At 42.0% G+C, this 17,786-nt stretch overlaps 1 protein-coding gene across 1 annotated transcript in view; it reads left to right on the forward strand.

The window, feature by feature from the left end:
• The window catches only part of LOC120995014 (N-fatty-acyl-amino acid synthase/hydrolase PM20D1-like), a 112,213-nt gene that overhangs the window by 75,514 nt on the left and 18,913 nt on the right, over positions 1-17,786 (forward strand). Inside the window, 2 exon segments of the mRNA XM_040423965.1 lie at positions 870-941; positions 11,166-11,331. Coding sequence (XP_040279899.1) covers positions 870-941; positions 11,166-11,331 — 238 coding nt within the window.

Here is a 17,786-nt window from a genome sequence, read left to right on the forward strand (position 1 = left end):
ACATAGCAGGAGAACGGAGCGGCGCCCGGGGATAATAGTAAGTGCAGAGAGATCCCCGGGCTCCGCTCCACATGTATGTATACTTAGTTCATAGGGTAAGAATCGGTGAAAGGTCCTCTTTAATAACTGGCTAAAATTTTTATGAATTGACGTATGGACAAACTGTTCTTGGATAAACACTAAAGAATAGACACTAAAGTGTTGAGGTGCCGATACATATCACATTCACTTAGGCCAAACCCATCATTTTTAGCAGGACCATCTGACCAAGTAATGTCTATGAGGTGCCCTACTTTCCTGAGACAGATGATGTATGAGAAAAGAAGGCCCAGGTGTTGGATTTCTTTGTGCCTGATCTTTTGTTCTCACAAGAGGTAAGCCACTGTCAAAGATGTTTGGCAGCGGCTTATTGATTTCCATTAATACATGCTTACGCATCCTAGCGTGTATGGGGAGGTCAGGAGAGATGTCTTTCAGCTATCTGCTGTGTATTGCCTTAAGTCCTGGAATACCCCTATAAGACTTTGTCCACATTGCCATTATTTTTATAGGAGTCATGACATATTCAAAAAAGGGATGTCCAGGATTTTGATATTGGAGGCCTATCCTCAGGCTAGGCCATCAATATCTGATCTGTAAGGGTCCAACGCCCCTACAACAATCAATCAGTTGTTACCTTGTAACTCTATCGCCGCTTTCCAAGTTAACACAAGATAACAGCTGATTGGCTGGGGTGATCATAAAGTATTTGTTGCAGAAATTAGCACTCCTAACTCTGTATCATTACCTGTCTGCTGTCTCATATATGGCACCACAGTAGGGAATATGTTTCATCCAGTTTCTTACCGCTTGCATGTATTTTTATTCAGGAAAATGTGATCCCTCACACGGCAAGAGCTACTGTCAACTTCCGACTTCACCCAGCCCAGACAGTTGATGAGGTAAGAAATGTTCAATTTTCTGTAGACAAAGTGATAGCTGGATGATTATTCAGATCACATATCACGTCCCAAAAAGAGAAAAGACAGACGTTCAAGATGCCTACAAGGAACTTGTTAGAGAGTACATTATACTGTCTGTCTACAGATGTTTTGTACACAGTTGTTCATAGGAAAGTTTCATCTTTGTGCTCCGGCAATAGGTCACCAACCCTATAGCCAGTCCAAAAAGACAGATCCTATAATTTTCCATATTACAGATGGTGCACGTTTACATTCAATTGAGATACAATGAACTGAAATGACCCTATCATCACTTGTTCAATTGGTATATAGGGGCATATTGCTATGGACCCCTACTTACAATGAGAACGGAGTCGGGAAGTGAACGGAAGGCACACTGCGCATGTGCAGCCGCCCTCCATTCATTTCTATGCGGCCGCCGAAAATAGCCGAGGCTCGGCTATTGCCGTCTGCCCCAAAGAAATGAATGGGAGCATGAACCGCGCATGCGTGGTGCGCTCCCATTCACTTCTATGGGAGCAGCACTTGGTGGTGGACGGACCCCGGGAAATCAGCCACAGCGCTCCCCGCTTCGTTCTCGTTGTAGGTGCGGGTCCCAGTGGTGGGACCCACACTTATCTGACAATGGGGGCAAATCCTAGCGATGGGAATGGGAATACCCCTTTAAGATCGCTCTGAGAAGTGCTACTACACAATCATAGTTCACCAAATGTTTAATGAATTTTAGCAGGCTTGGGAGATACGAGGGTCCTGGAGGAGGGAACAAAATATTTTAAGGGAGTCTGTCACCTTCAAAATCAGTTTAATTCCACAATGTAGCGTAGAAGGCCCGAATCACATCTATAACTTTCTTGTGAAAATCCATTACTCTAACCCTAAGAAATGCATCTTTTTATTTTATGCCAATAATGTTTTGGGTGTCCCTAGCAGAATTTGCTTTGAATAACCGTAGGCAGGAGTCCACGGGTAAGTCGCCATTTTTTGGCACATACGGTTTTCATCCTCAGTTTGGTACCTTTTCTGGGACTGGTTCTTCTGGGATGCCAGAGGAGGAGAGATTTTTTTCTGCCTTGTCTTCTATCTGGCGGAGGATCCAAGGGAATTTGGAGAAGATGGGTGAAAGGTATAAGCGAATGGCTGACAAGAGACGTGTGACTGGTCCGGACCTGTGTGTGGGTGATCTGGTGTGGTTGTCCACTAAATTGAGAGTGCCATCTTGGAAACTGGGTCCAAGATTTATTGGTCCGTACAAAATATCTGCGGTGATCAATCCAGGAGCGTTTCGGCTGGATCTTCCGCAGACTTGGAGGATCCATGATGTGTTCCACAGGTCTTTACTGAAAAAATACGTGGAACCATCACCATTGCCTCCTCCTCCTGTTCTGGTCGATGGAAATTTAGAGTTGGAGATCTCCAGGGTTCTCGAATCTAGAGTTCTTCGGGGTTCCCTTCAGTACCTGGTACACTGGAGGGGATACGGCCCTGAGGAGAGGATGTGGGTTCCGGTGCTGGATGTCAGTGCCAGCCAACTGGTGAGGGCTTTTCATAGATCCCATCCGGATAAGGTTGGTCCGGGGTGTCCGGAGGTCACCCGTAGAAGGAGGGGTACTGTCATACCCTGCTCTGACTATGTGCGGAGGTCGGCCAGAATAGCAGCACGTGTTTAGTTTTTTGTTTTGGAGTCATGCTGGATCCGCCTCCCTTCAGGTGCACTGGGTGGGGTCATTGGTTTAAATCTCACTCAATCCCAGTGTTCTGTGCGGGTTATAGAAATCAGTCTGGCCTTGGAAGCAAGGAAGGAAGGATTGTCTGTTCCAGCTCAGATCAGATAAGTTTGGTTTCTGTTTTCGTTGTTTGCTGTCTAGGTTGTTTGTGTGTCTTCTGTCCCCTCCAGGTTCTGAGGGAGCAGGCTGCTCCTATTCCCCTTTTCACCATCTCAGGGATCCTAGGGTATTTTAGCCCAGGCACGAGGACACATTATTCCTACCATCAAGGTCTGAATGTGGGCTTAGCAGGGTAGGGAGAGAAGTCAGGGATTTGCTAGGAGGTGACCCTTCCCCTGCTTCTCGCCTAGTATCTGGTTTGTTGGTTTATCTGTGTATCTGAGATCCCGTCCGCCGTGACACCTGGGTACGGCTGCTTCGTTCGGTGCACCTGGCTTCCTCTGTGTCATCCCTACTGGTTCTGAAGTCTCAGGGTCTATCAATCAAACAAGAGGGCTATCGGAACAAAGGTGCATCAAACAGAGTCTGTAGTGCTCCAAAAATCTTATTTGCATAAAAATAAAAAGAGGCATTTGTCAGACTTGAAGGCTGAGACTTTCAGAAGTAAGGTATGGTTCTGCTCCGGGGCACTTGCCCTGCATGACGATATGCTTACTTTGAAACCGATTTTAGAGATGACACACTCGATTAAATATCAAACGTCAATCTTCTAATTATATCAGACAAATTTGAATAGATTTAATAATTTTAAATAATGTCTATGACTGCCCAGGAAACCACACATTTGAAGTTATTATATTTAACCTATTTATTATCACTCATTTTGACACTCACTGTGCTGTTTCTCCTTGTGATAGCATTTGTGATGATGTTAATCAGTTTTACCTCGTATCAAACTCTTTGCGCTCAGGTCTTACCAAGTGTGGTATTCTCTTTGTCTGTTGTATGTAAAAAAAAAACTGAATTCATTGTGTAATGAGACATTCTATAATTTTCTGATATACTTGGTATATTATAGTTATACAACTCTTCACTAATTTGAAAATGTGTTCACTGTAAAAGTGTACCTGAAAGCTCCTGCCCTGCGCTCACTCCACTTCGCTCTGCTAATAGCCTGCAGATCGGTGCACGCTATTAGCAGAGAGGAGCAAGCACAGGGCTAGTGCCTGACACAGCCTGTGTAATCCAGGCTTTAGCAGAGCAGCGGGAGTTGGTACAGACAGAAGCTGCCTTGTGCTATGGAGCTCCTACCTGTACATCGCTCAGTGCAGCTGCTGGGGAATCTGTACTCCCATACACAACAGTGTATGAGGGTACGGATTCTAAAGCGCAATAGCCACCCGAATTTCAGGTGTTTATTTTGCTAGGAAAAAAATATAAAGCATATAAGAAAAAAAAATGTCAGCACATCTAGAACAGGTTTACAGGTGAAACTCGAAAAATTAGAATATCATGCAAGCGTTCAATTATTTCAGTAATGCAACTTAAAAGGAATTGCATTAATGCAGCTTAAAATTAGAATATTGTGAAAAGGTTCAATATTCTAGGCTCAGTGTCACACTCTAGTCAGCTAATTAATCCATACCCCCTGAGCAAAAGGTACCCGAGATTGTGACTTTGGGGGTTTTCATAAGCTATAAGCCATAATCATCCAAATTATAACAAATAAAGGCTTGAAATATCTCGCTTTGCATGTAATGAGTCTATCTCATATGTTAGTTTCACCTTTTAAGTTTCATTACTGAAATAAATGAACTTTGCACAATATTCTAATTTTTTGAGTTTCACCTGTAAATAAAGTTATTATAAATGTTGAGGGACACTTTAAAACTGGGTTACACTGTGCTGTCCTTGTTACAATAAAATACTGGTTTTACAGGTAAAATGTTACGCAATTTGCCTGTGAAAAGAGCAAATGCATTTTTTACGATGCTGTTTTTGTTAATTATTTATTTTTTTATTCAGTGAGAAAATTGCAGTGTGGAAACCCATCCTTATTGTATGAAAACATCCATGATCACATTCAAAAACTGACCTCCCTTACTCCCTCATCCTAATCACTGCTCGTGCTTTGTTCAACTTGTATCAAGTCTAGACAGTCCTGTGTGATAAAAAAAAACACCTGCATTTCAGACTTGATGTCAAAGGGTACAGCCCCACGGAGCGGTCCTCCTATGGTTGAGATGCAGCTGGGTTGCGGCCAAGTACCGATGGCCGTACAAGGCACAGCAGCATTATATTAAAGTTTACCTACCATAGAAACAGCATAGCTTGCTGTGCTACGCTGTTTCTGTAGCTCCCATGTACTGCCACCTGGAGGTCATGACTTACGGTAATCTTATGTCACCTTAGTAACAGCAAAATAAAATAACCCCTTTTAATTAGAACACATTGTTTATTCAGTATTCATTTGTTAATGGGAACACAGTTTTGTCGGTTACAGCAAAGCCATTAACAATGAAGACTGGGACGAGTGGCTCGATCTTGATGTGATCAGAAGTGTGGTGCTCTAGATTCAACCCAGCATCCTTTTGAGCCCATTTCCTTCAGAGACTGATTGCAGCCAAGATTTCCCTCTAGCTTAGAAAAAGACGTGAAAGACCCTCTAGAACTGAAATGGGTCCATCTCAACCTGTTACTGCCGCAGAGAAGCTGAGAGAGTATGCTTGCAACAAAAATCAAGATGGCGCCTGCAGCGCGGAATTGACGCCACATACTGATGAAGCTATTGTAGAGCCAGGCACTCCAAATTTTGATGCCCATTCATTATTGCCACATACCTTCTCACATCTCTGAGTTTCTCTTTTCTATCCCTCTCCTGTTCATAGCTTTTGATGCATCCACTCAAGTATATACAGTTGCAAGAAAAAGTATGTGAACCCATTGGAATTATATGGATTTCTGCACAAATTGTTCAAAATGTGATCTGATCTTCATCTAAGTCACAACAATAGAAAATCACAGTCTGCTTAAACTAATAACACACAAAGAATTAAATGTTACCATGTTTTTATTGAACACACCATGTACACATTCACAGTGCAGGTGGAAAAAGTATGTGAACCCCTAGACTAATGACATCTCCAAGAGCTAATTGGAGTGAGGTGTCAGCCAACTGGAGTCCAATCAATGAGATGAGATTGGAGGTATTGGTTACAGCTGCCCTGCCCTATAAAAAACACACACCAGTTCTGGGTTTGCTTTTCACAAGAAGCATTGCCTGATGTGAATGATGCCTCGCACAAAAGAGCTCTCAGAAGACCTACGATTAAGAATTGTTGACTTGAATAAAGCTGAAAAGGGTTATAAACGTATCTCCAAAAAGTTTTGCTGTTCATCAGTCCACAGTAAGACAAATTGTCTATAAATGGAGAAAGTTCAGCACTGCTGCTACTCTCCCTAGGAGTGGCCGTCCTGTAAAAATGACTGCAAAAGCACAGCGCAGACTGCTCAATGAGGTGAAGAAGAATCCTAGAGTGTCAGCTAAAGACTTACAAAGTCTCTGGCATATGCTAACATCCCTGTTAGCGAATCTACAATATGTAAAACACTAAACAAGAATGGATTTCATTGGAGGATACCACAGAGGAAGCCACTGCTGTCCAAAAAAAACATTGCTGCACATTTACAGTTTGCACAAGAGCACCTTGATGTTCCACAGCAGTACTGGCAAAATATTCTGTGGACATATGAAACCAAAGTTGAGTTATTTGGAAGAAACACACAACACTATGTGTGGAGAACAAGAGGCACAGCACACCAACATCAAAACCTCATCCCAACTGTGAAGTATGGTGGTGGGGGCATCATGGTTTGGGCTACTGTGCTGCGTCAGGGCCTGGACGGATTGCCATCATCGAAGGAAAAATTAATTCCCAAGTTTATCAAGACATTTTGCAGGAGAACTTAAGGCCATCTGTCCATCAGCTGAAGCTCAACAGAAGATGGGTGTTGCAACAAGACAACGACCCAAAGCATAGAAGTAAATCAACAACAGAATGGCTTAAACAGAAGAAAATACGCCTTCTGGAGTGGCCGAGTTAGAGTCCTGACCTCAACCCGATTGAGATGCTGTGGCAGGACCTCAAGAAAGCGATTCACAACAGACATCCCAAGAATATTGTTGAACTGAAACAGTTCTGTAAAGAGGAATGGTCAAGAATTACTCCTGACCGTTGTGCACGTCTGATCTGCAACTACAGGAAATGTTTGGTTGAAGTTATTGCTGCCAAAGGAGGTTCAACCAGTTATTAAATCCAAGGGTTCATATACTTTTTCCACTTGCACTGTGAATGTTTACATGGTGTGTTCAATAAAAACATGGTAACATTTAATTCTTTGTGTGTTATTAGTTTAAGCAGACTGTGATTGTCTATTGTTGTGACTTAGATGAAGATCAGATCACATTTTATGACCAATTTGTGCAGAAATCTATATCATTCCAAAGGGTTCACATACTTTTTCTTGCAACTGTATTTGCCACCTATGGGTATCCTTTATGGTTACCTGACACACCCTGTTTAGAGTTAAACTTATACACTGTGGTACTTTCTACTGATCCGCTATTACTGTCAAGAAATTGGTAACTTGTAATGTTAATTCTATTTGATTCTTCTCTGTTTTCTATTCTTCTTCATTTTCTTACTTTTGGTAGCATCCTTTATTGATACCATGTATATTGCCATGCCATTTTGAGTGGAAGTACCTCGCAGATGGGCATGTATTTATTTTTGCCTCTGTGCCCTTAGATTTTATCCCTATGTTTTTGATGACTTTGGCTCTATCTGAGCTAATTATCAGAATAGATTTTAGTTCCTATGGATTTTTAGTTTGAACTTCTCCTCTAGATGGTGCTCTAGCTCTTCTGTATACATAGATGTTGGCTGTACTCTCATTTAGCTGGGCCGTTGTAAGTGGTAATGTTCTATAGATTTAGTTTTTTTCCTCATTCCTATCCTTGCCCTATTTAATTGGTGAACCCTCTTTCTTATTGAATGTACAGCTGTGCACTCTGAATGATTTAGACCAGTGGTGCCCAACCATTTCTCGCCGGAGGGCCGCACTACACATGGTATAAATTTTGCGGGCCAGAACCAGGTAGCTTTGCCAGAAAGAAATGCAAACACCTTGAGGGGGCATGTATGAGCATTACTACTGTAAAGGGGCAAATATCTGGGCATTTTTTTCTGTGAAGGGGCACATCTGGGCATTACCCCTGTGAAGGGGCACATCTGGGCATTACCCCTGTGAAGGGGTCACATCTGGCCATTACCCCTGTGAAGGGGTCACATATGGGCATTACCCCTGTGAAGGGGCACATCTGGGCATTACCCCTGTGAAGGGGGCACATCTGGACATTACCCCTGTGAAGGGGGAACATCTGGGCATTACCACTGTAAAGGGGGAACATCTGGGCATTACCACTGTAAAGGGGGAACATCTGGGCATTACCACTGTAAAGGGGGAACATCTGGGCATTACCCCTGGGAAGGGGGCACATCTGGTCATTACCCCTGGGAAGGGGGCACATCTAGGCATTACCCCTGGGAAGGGGGCACATCTGGGCATTACCCCTGTGAAGGGGGCACATCTGGGCATTTTGTAGTAGTAATGCCCTTTGTGCCCCCTTTATAATAGTAATGCCCTCTGTGCCCCCTTTATAATAGTAATGCCCTCTGTGCCTCCTTTATAATAGTAATGCCCTCTGTGCCCCCTTCACAGTAGTAATTCCCTTTGTGCCCCCTTCACAGTAATAATGCCCATTGTGCCCCCTCTATAGTAATAATGCCCATTGTGCCTCCTTAATAGTAATAGTGCCCTCTGTGTCCCTTTGTAGTAGTAATTCCCTTTGTGCCCCCTTCACAGTAATAATGCCCATTGTGCCCCCTCTATAGTAATAATGCCCATTGTGCCCCCTCTATAGTAATGGTGCCCTCTGTGTCCCTTTGTAGTAGTAATGCCCTCTGTGCCCCCTTCACAGTAATAATGCCCTGACACACACACACACACCACAGTGGTGTTATTAACTGAAGCAGCAGCAGGTTCAGCTCGGCTACAGTTTATATTTGCACACACACTGTCTGTGACACACAACACTGGTGGTCACTTCAATTCACTACAAGGCACACAGCCGTTTTCAGGAGGACTAGAGAGGAGCACTGGATCGAGCGAGCGGCTGCAAAGATGGAAATTTTTTTCCTCCCTTGAGGAGGGTCAGCTGCGGCTGGCAGCGAGCATACAAGTGAGTGTGATAGGTGCCAGCACACTACCTGACTCAAAGCACACACGCTACTTCATAGGCTGATCCCCCTGCTGCGGCACTGCCCACGTCACCTCCCCTCCTCTGTCTCTGTCACTGCTGGCTGCGCTCAACCCGCCTGAGCCATTCAGTTAATTATTCACTGAATGGCAATGGCCTGCCGGCGGCACTGCACTCCCTGCACAGCGCCGCAAGCCCTGCCTTCGTTCACTGCACGGGCCGCATAACACAGCTGGGTTGGGCATCACTGCTTTAGACCCTTCTCCTTTCTACAGGCCATATAATTTATCCTGTATCTAGTCGTTGTGCTAACGAGTTACAAATATTTTGTTTTATTTGTTACTGTGTTGCTTTTATACAAATCCGGTGGTATTGTGATTGCCCAGTGAATTGCAGTTTGTTTGAATTTTTATTTCTCTCACTTCGCTCTCACCTGCTATGATGGCTAACCTAAAAGTGCATCTGTCACCATGATCAACCCAGGCATGATTCCATCATTAGTAATAGCACTGTTCAGATTCTCTGTGTTTGTGGGACAATGTGTAATTGATTAAACAGCGGACTTGTGAGAAGAGCCAGATTAAGGCCCCCATAAACATTAGTGAATTGTTGGCCAAACCCATCGAGAATGGCGAGACAGTCTGTCTAGACTCTATGGGGAGCATTGGTCATGATAGTATTATCATGATTTATAAAGCTATGTGTCTCTACATGACCTTACTTCTACAGGATCATACTGACATAAAGATGTCAGTATGATCCTGTAGAAGTAATGTTAAGCAGAGGCACACAGCATTATAAATCAGTATAATGCCATGTGCTCCTGCAAGTCCAGAACGGAGGATCATGCTCACACATGGAGCGTGATTCCGATAATAGACTCGCTCATGTGAAACAGCCCTTAGTGACAAACTGATGTACTTCACTGGTTCTTCTAGAAACTTGATTATTGGACACCTGTCAGCTTCTTTAGTTTATGGACAAACACTTTTAATGACAATGAGATCGGTGGAAGATGGTTTAAAGGTTAAAATATGCATTCTCATACATGCTAGAAAACCTTTAGCCAATTAACTATCATGAAGTATAAAGAGCAGTAAGTCCTCATTATGCATATAGATGTTTGGAGGTTGTCAGATAAGGCCTGGTTCACATTACCGTTTTGTTTTCCGTTCTTCTGATCCATCAGAAAAACAGAAAACAAAACAAAAAAAACAGATCCATTATTTTTAGCATCAATTTGCACTAAAAATAACTGGTCTTTTTTTTTTTTTTTTAACATTGGTTATGATCAGTTTTGACCAGAGATCAGTTATTTTTGATGAGAGAAAAAGCTCTGCATGCAGGACATTTTCTCCTGTCAAACATAAGTGATCTCTGACAGAAGTGACATAAATTGATGCAAACTGATCATAAGTGATGCTAAAAATAACGGATCCGTGGTTTGTTTGTTTTTCTCTTCTTCTGACTGATCAGAAAATCGGAAAGCTAAACAGTGATGGGAACTTTTAACCAATTAAGAATTGTGAAGTCTACAGGAGGTGTGACTGTTCTTACGTATGGTGATGTTCTAAAGTGGTCATAGAAATTAATCTTAATGTATCTGTGATGTAATAAAATCTGAAACATTGTTGTCTCAGGACTGCGGTACACTGCGGCAAACTTGAATTATACGAACGATCTCTCCTTTGTTCTCTGGGGTATAAAAGTTTGAGTTTGGTGAGATAGGGGACAATTGTTATCACTACCATTAGCCTTACCATACTTCACCTCATTGCTGTGTACTTTCCGCCTATATTATTTCCTGTTTTATACCTTGCTGTTCTGTTGCAAATAAACCTAAGAATCTTCCGAAGAAGAATTTGTTTTAGGAATTTCATACTGCTGCGGACGATTTCCAAATGCAGTGACTTTCTCCCCTCGCCATTGAATACACCTACATGTTCAGGCAAACTGAACCAAAAGGACCGTTCGGCTAATGGTTATTGAGCGTGTATGGCCTGCTTTAGTCTACTGTATTTATTAGGCTGTTGCTGCTTCCAACTTCCTCCATCTCGTATGTATTCCTATACTCTCATACAAAAGTTGGCATAAGAAGAGAAAGAGGGGGCAGCACCAGTTCATGAATAAAGAAAACTCATAAGGGAATGTTTGTATAGTGGGATAGAATCTGAAAATAGAAATATTGTGATAATTCATCTGCCATCTGTTACTTTGCAGGTGTTGGACATAGTGCGGAACACCATAAATGATGAAAGAGTGAACATTTCGGTTCTTAACTCATTTAATCCTCTGCCTAATAGCCCACATGATGACTCAAACTTTGGGTACCAGACTTTGCAGAAAACTATCCATTCTGTGTTCTCTGCAGCCCCAGTTGCCCCAGGTATGATTTTGTATGGAATCTATTATTTGCTTAACCCCTTTAGGACACAGCCTTATTTCACCTTAAGGACCAGGCCATTTTTTGCAAATCTGACTAGTGTCACTTTATGTGGTGATAACTTTAAAACGCTTTGACTTATCCTGGCCATTCTGAGATAGTTTTTTCGTCACATTTTGTACTTCATGACACTTTTAAAATGGATTAAAAAAAAAACATTTTTATTTATAAAAAAAATACCAAATTTGCAAAAAAAAATAAAAATTAGCAAATTTCCAAGTTTCAATTTCTCTACTTCTATAATACATAGTAATACCTACAAAAATAGTTATTACTTTACATTCCTCATATGACTACTTTATGTTTGGATCATTTTGGGAATGACATTTTGTTTTTTGGGGATGTTATAAGGCTTAGAACTAAGTTTAGAAGCAAATCTTGAAATTTTTCAGAAATTTTCAAAAACCCACTTTTCAAGGACCAGTTCAGATCTGAAGTCACTTTGTGAGGCTTACATAATAGAAACCACGCAAAAATGACCCCATTCTAGAAACTACACCCCTCTAGGTATTTAAAACTGATTTTACAAACTTTGTTAACCCTTTAGGTGTTCCACAAGAAATAATGGAATATAGAGATACAATTTCAAAATGTCACTTTTTTGGCAGATTTTCCATTTTAATAATTTTTTTCCAGTTACAAAGCAAGCGTTAACAGCCAAACCAAACTCAATATTTATGGCTTTGATTCTATAGTTTACAGAAACACCCCATATGTGGTCGTAAACCGCTGTACGGGCACACGGCAGGGCGCAGAAAGAAAGGAATGCCATACGGTTTTTGGAAGGCAGATTTTGCTGGACTGTTTTTTTTACTCCATGTCCCAATTGAAGCCCCCCTGATGCACCCCTAGAGTAGAAACTCCAAAAAAGTGACCCCATTTTAGAAACTACGGGATAGGGTGGCAGTTTTGTTGGTACTATTTTAGGATACATATGATTTTTGGTTGCTCTATATTACACTTTTTGTGAGGCAAGGTAAAAAGAAATAGCTGTTTTGGCACCGTTTAAATTTTTTGTTATTTACAACATTCATCTGACAGGTTAGATCATGTGGTATTTCTATAGACCAGGTTGTCACGGATGCAGCGATACCTAATATGTATACTTTTTTTTTATTTATGTAAGTTTTACACATTGATTTCATTTTTGAAACAAAAAAAATCATGTTTTAGTGTTTCCATAGTCTGAGAGCCATAGTTTTTTTCAGTTTTTAAGCGATTATCTTGATTAGGGTATGATTTTTGCGGGATGAGATGACGGTTTGATTGGCACTATTTTGGGGTGCGTATGACTTTTTGATCACTTGCTATTACACTTTTTGTGATGTAAGGTGATACCTAATTTGTCAACTTTTTTTTTTTCCCCTATTTTTTTACCAATTTTTTTTTTTTTTTACTTTATTTGGGGAAAATGACGTTTTTGTTTATTTTTACTTGAAACTTTTAATTTTTTTGGGGGGGAAACTTTATTTTTTCAACTTTTTTTTCACTTTATTTTTTGTCCCACTTTGGGACTTCAACTTTTGGGGGTCTAATCCTTTACAATGCATTCCAATACTTCTGTATTGGAATGCATTGGCTGTATGAGTAATACAGTGAGTATTACTGGTACAGCTTCCGGCTTGTGAGATTCTGAATTGACCTGCGGTTTGCGGCGATCGCTGACACGGGGGGGTCACGGGACCCCCCCGCAAATTTAGCCAAGGTGCCTGTTCAATGATTTGGGCGGCGGTGATCGGAAATACATAGGACGTACCGGTACGTCCTGTGTCCTTAAGGATCGAGACATCAGGGCGTACCGGTACGCCCTATGTCCTAACAGGTTAACTATTTCTTGCTGCATCTAAAATAGTTACAGATGAGATAAAATTAAAAAAAAAAAAAAAATGATTTTATACTCCTCCAACACCACTGCCGTTCCCACATTGCCTATGTCATGCTGCGTTCTAATTCCTGTTTCTGTTCTTGATACTGCAGGAGATGGCTGAGAATGCCGCTCAGCCAATCACTGGCTAAAACACTACATCATTGGTACCAGTGATTGCCAGAGCATCATTCCTGGGCATTTCTTGCCATTTCAAGAACATCTAATCTGTCTGTCTAAAGGGAAAACGACCTGTTGTTTAAATCGCATTTCTTTGTTACACCTATTTTTTTTTTTATTTCTGGTAATTTTTGTTTTCATTTTCCATGTCACTACAGTTTTAAAAAAATACCTAAAATCTTGCAGTTTTTGCTCTGGTCACTAGGCCTAATAACATGTCTAAACTTGCGGTTCTGCACAGGTATTTTATCAGCAGTCATCTCATTATCATCACCAACAGAATTACAACGACAGATAATACCTCTGTATATAGATAACTCGGGATCTACCATTTACCATGGGGATGTAATAGCTTATGTACACATGTGGACAAAATTGTTGGTACCCTTCCGTTAAAAGAAAAACCCACCGAAACTGATAAAAGTAATAAATAAAAATTAATGAAAATCAACCAATGAAAATCAGACATTGCTTTTGAATTGTGGTTCAACAGAATAATTTATAAAACAAACTAATGAAACTGGCCTGGAGAAAAAAGATGGTACCCTTAACTTAATATTTTGTTGCACAACCTTTTGAGGTAATCACTGCAATCATGCGATTTCTGTAAGGGCTGTTTCACACGAGCGAGTCCATTGCGGGAATCGCGCTCCTTGTGTGAGTGTGATCCTCTTCTCTGGACTTGCAGGAGCGCACGGCATTATCATGATTTATAATGCTATGTGTCTCTGCATGGCCTTTTTTCCACAGAATCATAGTGACATAAAGCTGTCAGTATGATTCTGTAGAAATAAGGTCAAGCAGAGACACATAGCATTATAAATCATGATAATGCCGTGCGCTCCTGCAAGTCCAGAGCAGAGGATCACACTCACACAAGGAGCGTGATTCCCGCAATGGACTCGCTCCGTGTGAAACAACCCTAAGGCCCCTTTCACACGGGCGAGTATTCCGCGCGGATGCGATGCGTGAGGTGAACGCATTGCACCTGCACTGAATACCGACCTATTCATTTCTATGGGGCTGTTCACATGAGCGGTGATTTTCATGCATCACTTGTGCGTTGCGTGAAAATCGCAGCATGCTCTATATTCTGAGTTTTTCACGCAATGCAGGCCCCATAGAAGTGAATGGGGTTGCGTGAAAATCGCAAGCATCCGCAAGCAAGTGCGGATGCGGTGCGATTTTCACGCACGGTTGCTAGGAGACGATCGGGATGGAGACCCGATCATTATTATTTTCCCTTATAATATGGTTATAAAGGAAAATAATAACATTCTGAATACAGAATGCATAGTAAAACAGCGCTGGAGGAGTTAAAAATAAAATAAAAAATAATTTAACTCACCTTAATCCACTTGATCGCGGCCCGGCATCTCCTTCTGTCTCCTTTGTTGAATAGGACCTGTGGTGAGCATTAATTACAGGAACAGGACCTTTGATGACGTCACTCCGGTCATCACATGGTACGTCACATGATCTTTTACCATGGTGACGTACCATGTGATGACCGGAGTGACGTCATCAAACATCCAGGTCCTGTAATTAATGCTCACCACAGGTCCTATTCAACAAAGGAGACAGAAGGAGATGCCGGGCCGCGATCAAGTGGACTAAGGTGAGTTAAAAAAAAATTATTTATTTTTTTAACCCCTCCAGCGCTAGTTTACTATGCATTCTGTATTCAGAATGCTATTATTTTCCCTAATAACTATGTTATAAGGGGAAATAATACAATCTTACAGAACACCGATCCCAAGCCCGAACTTCTGTGAAGAAGTTCGGGTTTGGGTACCAAACATGCGCGATTTTTCTCGCGCGAGTGCAAAACGCATTACAATGTTTTGCACTCGCGCGGAAAAATCGCGGGTGTTCCCGCAACGCACCCGCACATTTTCCCGCAACGCCCGTGTGAACCCAGCCTAACTCTCCATGAGACTTCTGCACCTCTCCACAGGTTTTTCGAACTACTCCTTGTTAGCAAACTGCTTCAGCCATCTCTGGTTTGAAGGGTGCCCTACACCAGACTGCACGTTTCAGTTCCTTCCACAAATGTTCAATTGGATTTAGATCAGGGCTCATAGGAGGCCACTTCAGCATAGTCCAATGCTTTGCTCTTAAGCCATTTTTGAATGGTTTTATCTGTGCGTTTTGGGTCATTATCCTGTTGGAGGACACAAGACCTGCGACTGAGACCAAGCTTTCTGACATTGGCAGCACATTCTGCTCCAAAATGCCTTGATAGTCTTGAGATTTCATTGTACCCTACACAGATTCAAGACACCCTGTGCCAGATGCAGCAAAGCAGCCCTCAAAACATAACCGAGCCTCGTCCATGTTTCACAGTAGGTACAATGTTCTTTTCTTTGTATCCTTCATTTCTGCATCTGTGAACATAGAGCTCATGTAACTTACCAGAAAGCTCCGGTTTTGTCTCATGTATCCAAACACATACTTGTCAGTATACATTTTGGCAAATTCCAGTCTTGCTTTCTTGTGATTTGTTTTCAGCAGTGGTTTCCCCCTTGGTCGTCTTTCATTAACCTCTTCAGGACACAGGGCGTACAGGTACGCCCTGATGTCCTGGTACTTAATGACACAGGGCGTACCTGTACGCCCTGTGTATTTCCGATCACCGCCGCTCGGCGGGCGGTGATCGGAAGCCGGTGCCTGCTCAAATCATTGAGCAGGCACCTCGGCTAAATGCCCGGGGGGGTCCCGTGACTCCCCCATGTCGGCGATTGCCGCAAACCGCAGGTCAATTCAGACCTGCGGTTTGCGGCTTTTACCTATTGCGGCGGCGGGCGGTGCCATCGGGTCCCCATGCGGCTGTAGGGGGGACCCGATGGCATGGAAGGCAGCGCGATTTCTAAGGAAGTCATCGCGCTGCCTTCCTGTGACGTGCCTGTGAGATCCAGCCCCCTGGATCTCAGAGGCCGGAAGCTGTATGAGTAATACACACAGTATTACTCATACAGCCAATGCATTCCAATACAGAAGTATTGGAATGCATTGTAAAGGAATATACCCCCAAAAGTTCAAGTCCCAAAGTGGGACAAAAAATTAAGTGAAAAATAGTTTTCCCCCCAAAAAATTACGTTTCAAGTAAAAATAAACAAAAACGTCATTTTCCCCAAATAAAGTTTAAAAAAATTGGTAGAAAATAGATACATATTAGGTATCGCCGCATCCGTATCGACCGGCTCTATAAACATATCACATGACCTAACCCCTAAGATGAACACCGTAAAAAATAAAAACTGTGCTAAATAAACCATTTTTTTGTCACCTTACATCACAAAAAGTACAACAGCAAGCGATCAAAAAGGCGTTTGCTCACCAAAATAGTACCAATCTAACCGTCACCTCATCCCGCAAAAAATGAGCCCCTATCTGAGACAATCGCCCAAAAAAAAACTATGGCTCAGAATATGGAGACACTAAAACATCTTTTTTTTGTTTTAAAAAAGCTGTTATTGTGTAAAACTTACATAAATAAAAAGAAAATATACATATTAGGTATCGCTGCGTCCGTATCGACCGGCTCTATAACAATATCACATGACCTAACCCCTCAGATGAACACCATAAAAAATATAAACTGTGCTAAATAAACAATTTTTTTTTACCTTACATCACAAAAAGTGTAATAGCAAGCGATCAAAAAGTCCATATGCACCCCAAAATAGTGCCAATCAAACCGTCATCTCATCCCGCAAAAAATGAGACCTTACCTAAGATAATCGCCCAAAAACTGAAAAAACTATGGCTCTCAGACTATGGAGACACTAAAACATGATTTTCTTTTTGTTTCACGCTGGGTTCAGACCTGAGCGCTCTGTATGCGTGATTCTCCGGGCGTCTTACATACACTACTCCGGAAGTAAGCGAACGCCCATTGTCGCGCGTTCCCGGAAGTCTATGTACGGGAACGCGCGACACTACGCCCCAAAGAAGCTCCTGTACTTCTTGGGGCATAGGGCGTTTTACAGCACGTTCGTACGCGCTGTAAAACGCTCAGGTGAGAACCATGCCCATAGGAAATCATTGGTTCTTGCCTGTTGAGCGTTTTACAGCTCGTAGGAACGCGCTGTAAAATGCTCAGGTGTGAACCCAGCCTTAAAAATTATATTATTGTGTAAAACTTACATAAATTTAAAAAAAGTATACATATTAGGTATCGCCGCGTCCGTATCGACCGGCTCTATAAAAATATCACATGACCTAACCCCTCAGATGAACACCGTAAAAAATTTAAAATAAAAACTGTGCTAAATAAACCATTTTTTGTCACCTGACATCACAAAAAGTGTAATAGCAAGCGATCAAAAAGTCACACGTACCCCAATATAGT

The sequence above is a fragment of the Bufo bufo genome, chromosome 3 (assembly GCF_905171765.1).
Source record: "Bufo bufo chromosome 3, aBufBuf1.1, whole genome shotgun sequence".
Classification (NCBI taxonomy): domain Eukaryota; kingdom Metazoa; phylum Chordata; class Amphibia; order Anura; family Bufonidae; genus Bufo; species Bufo bufo.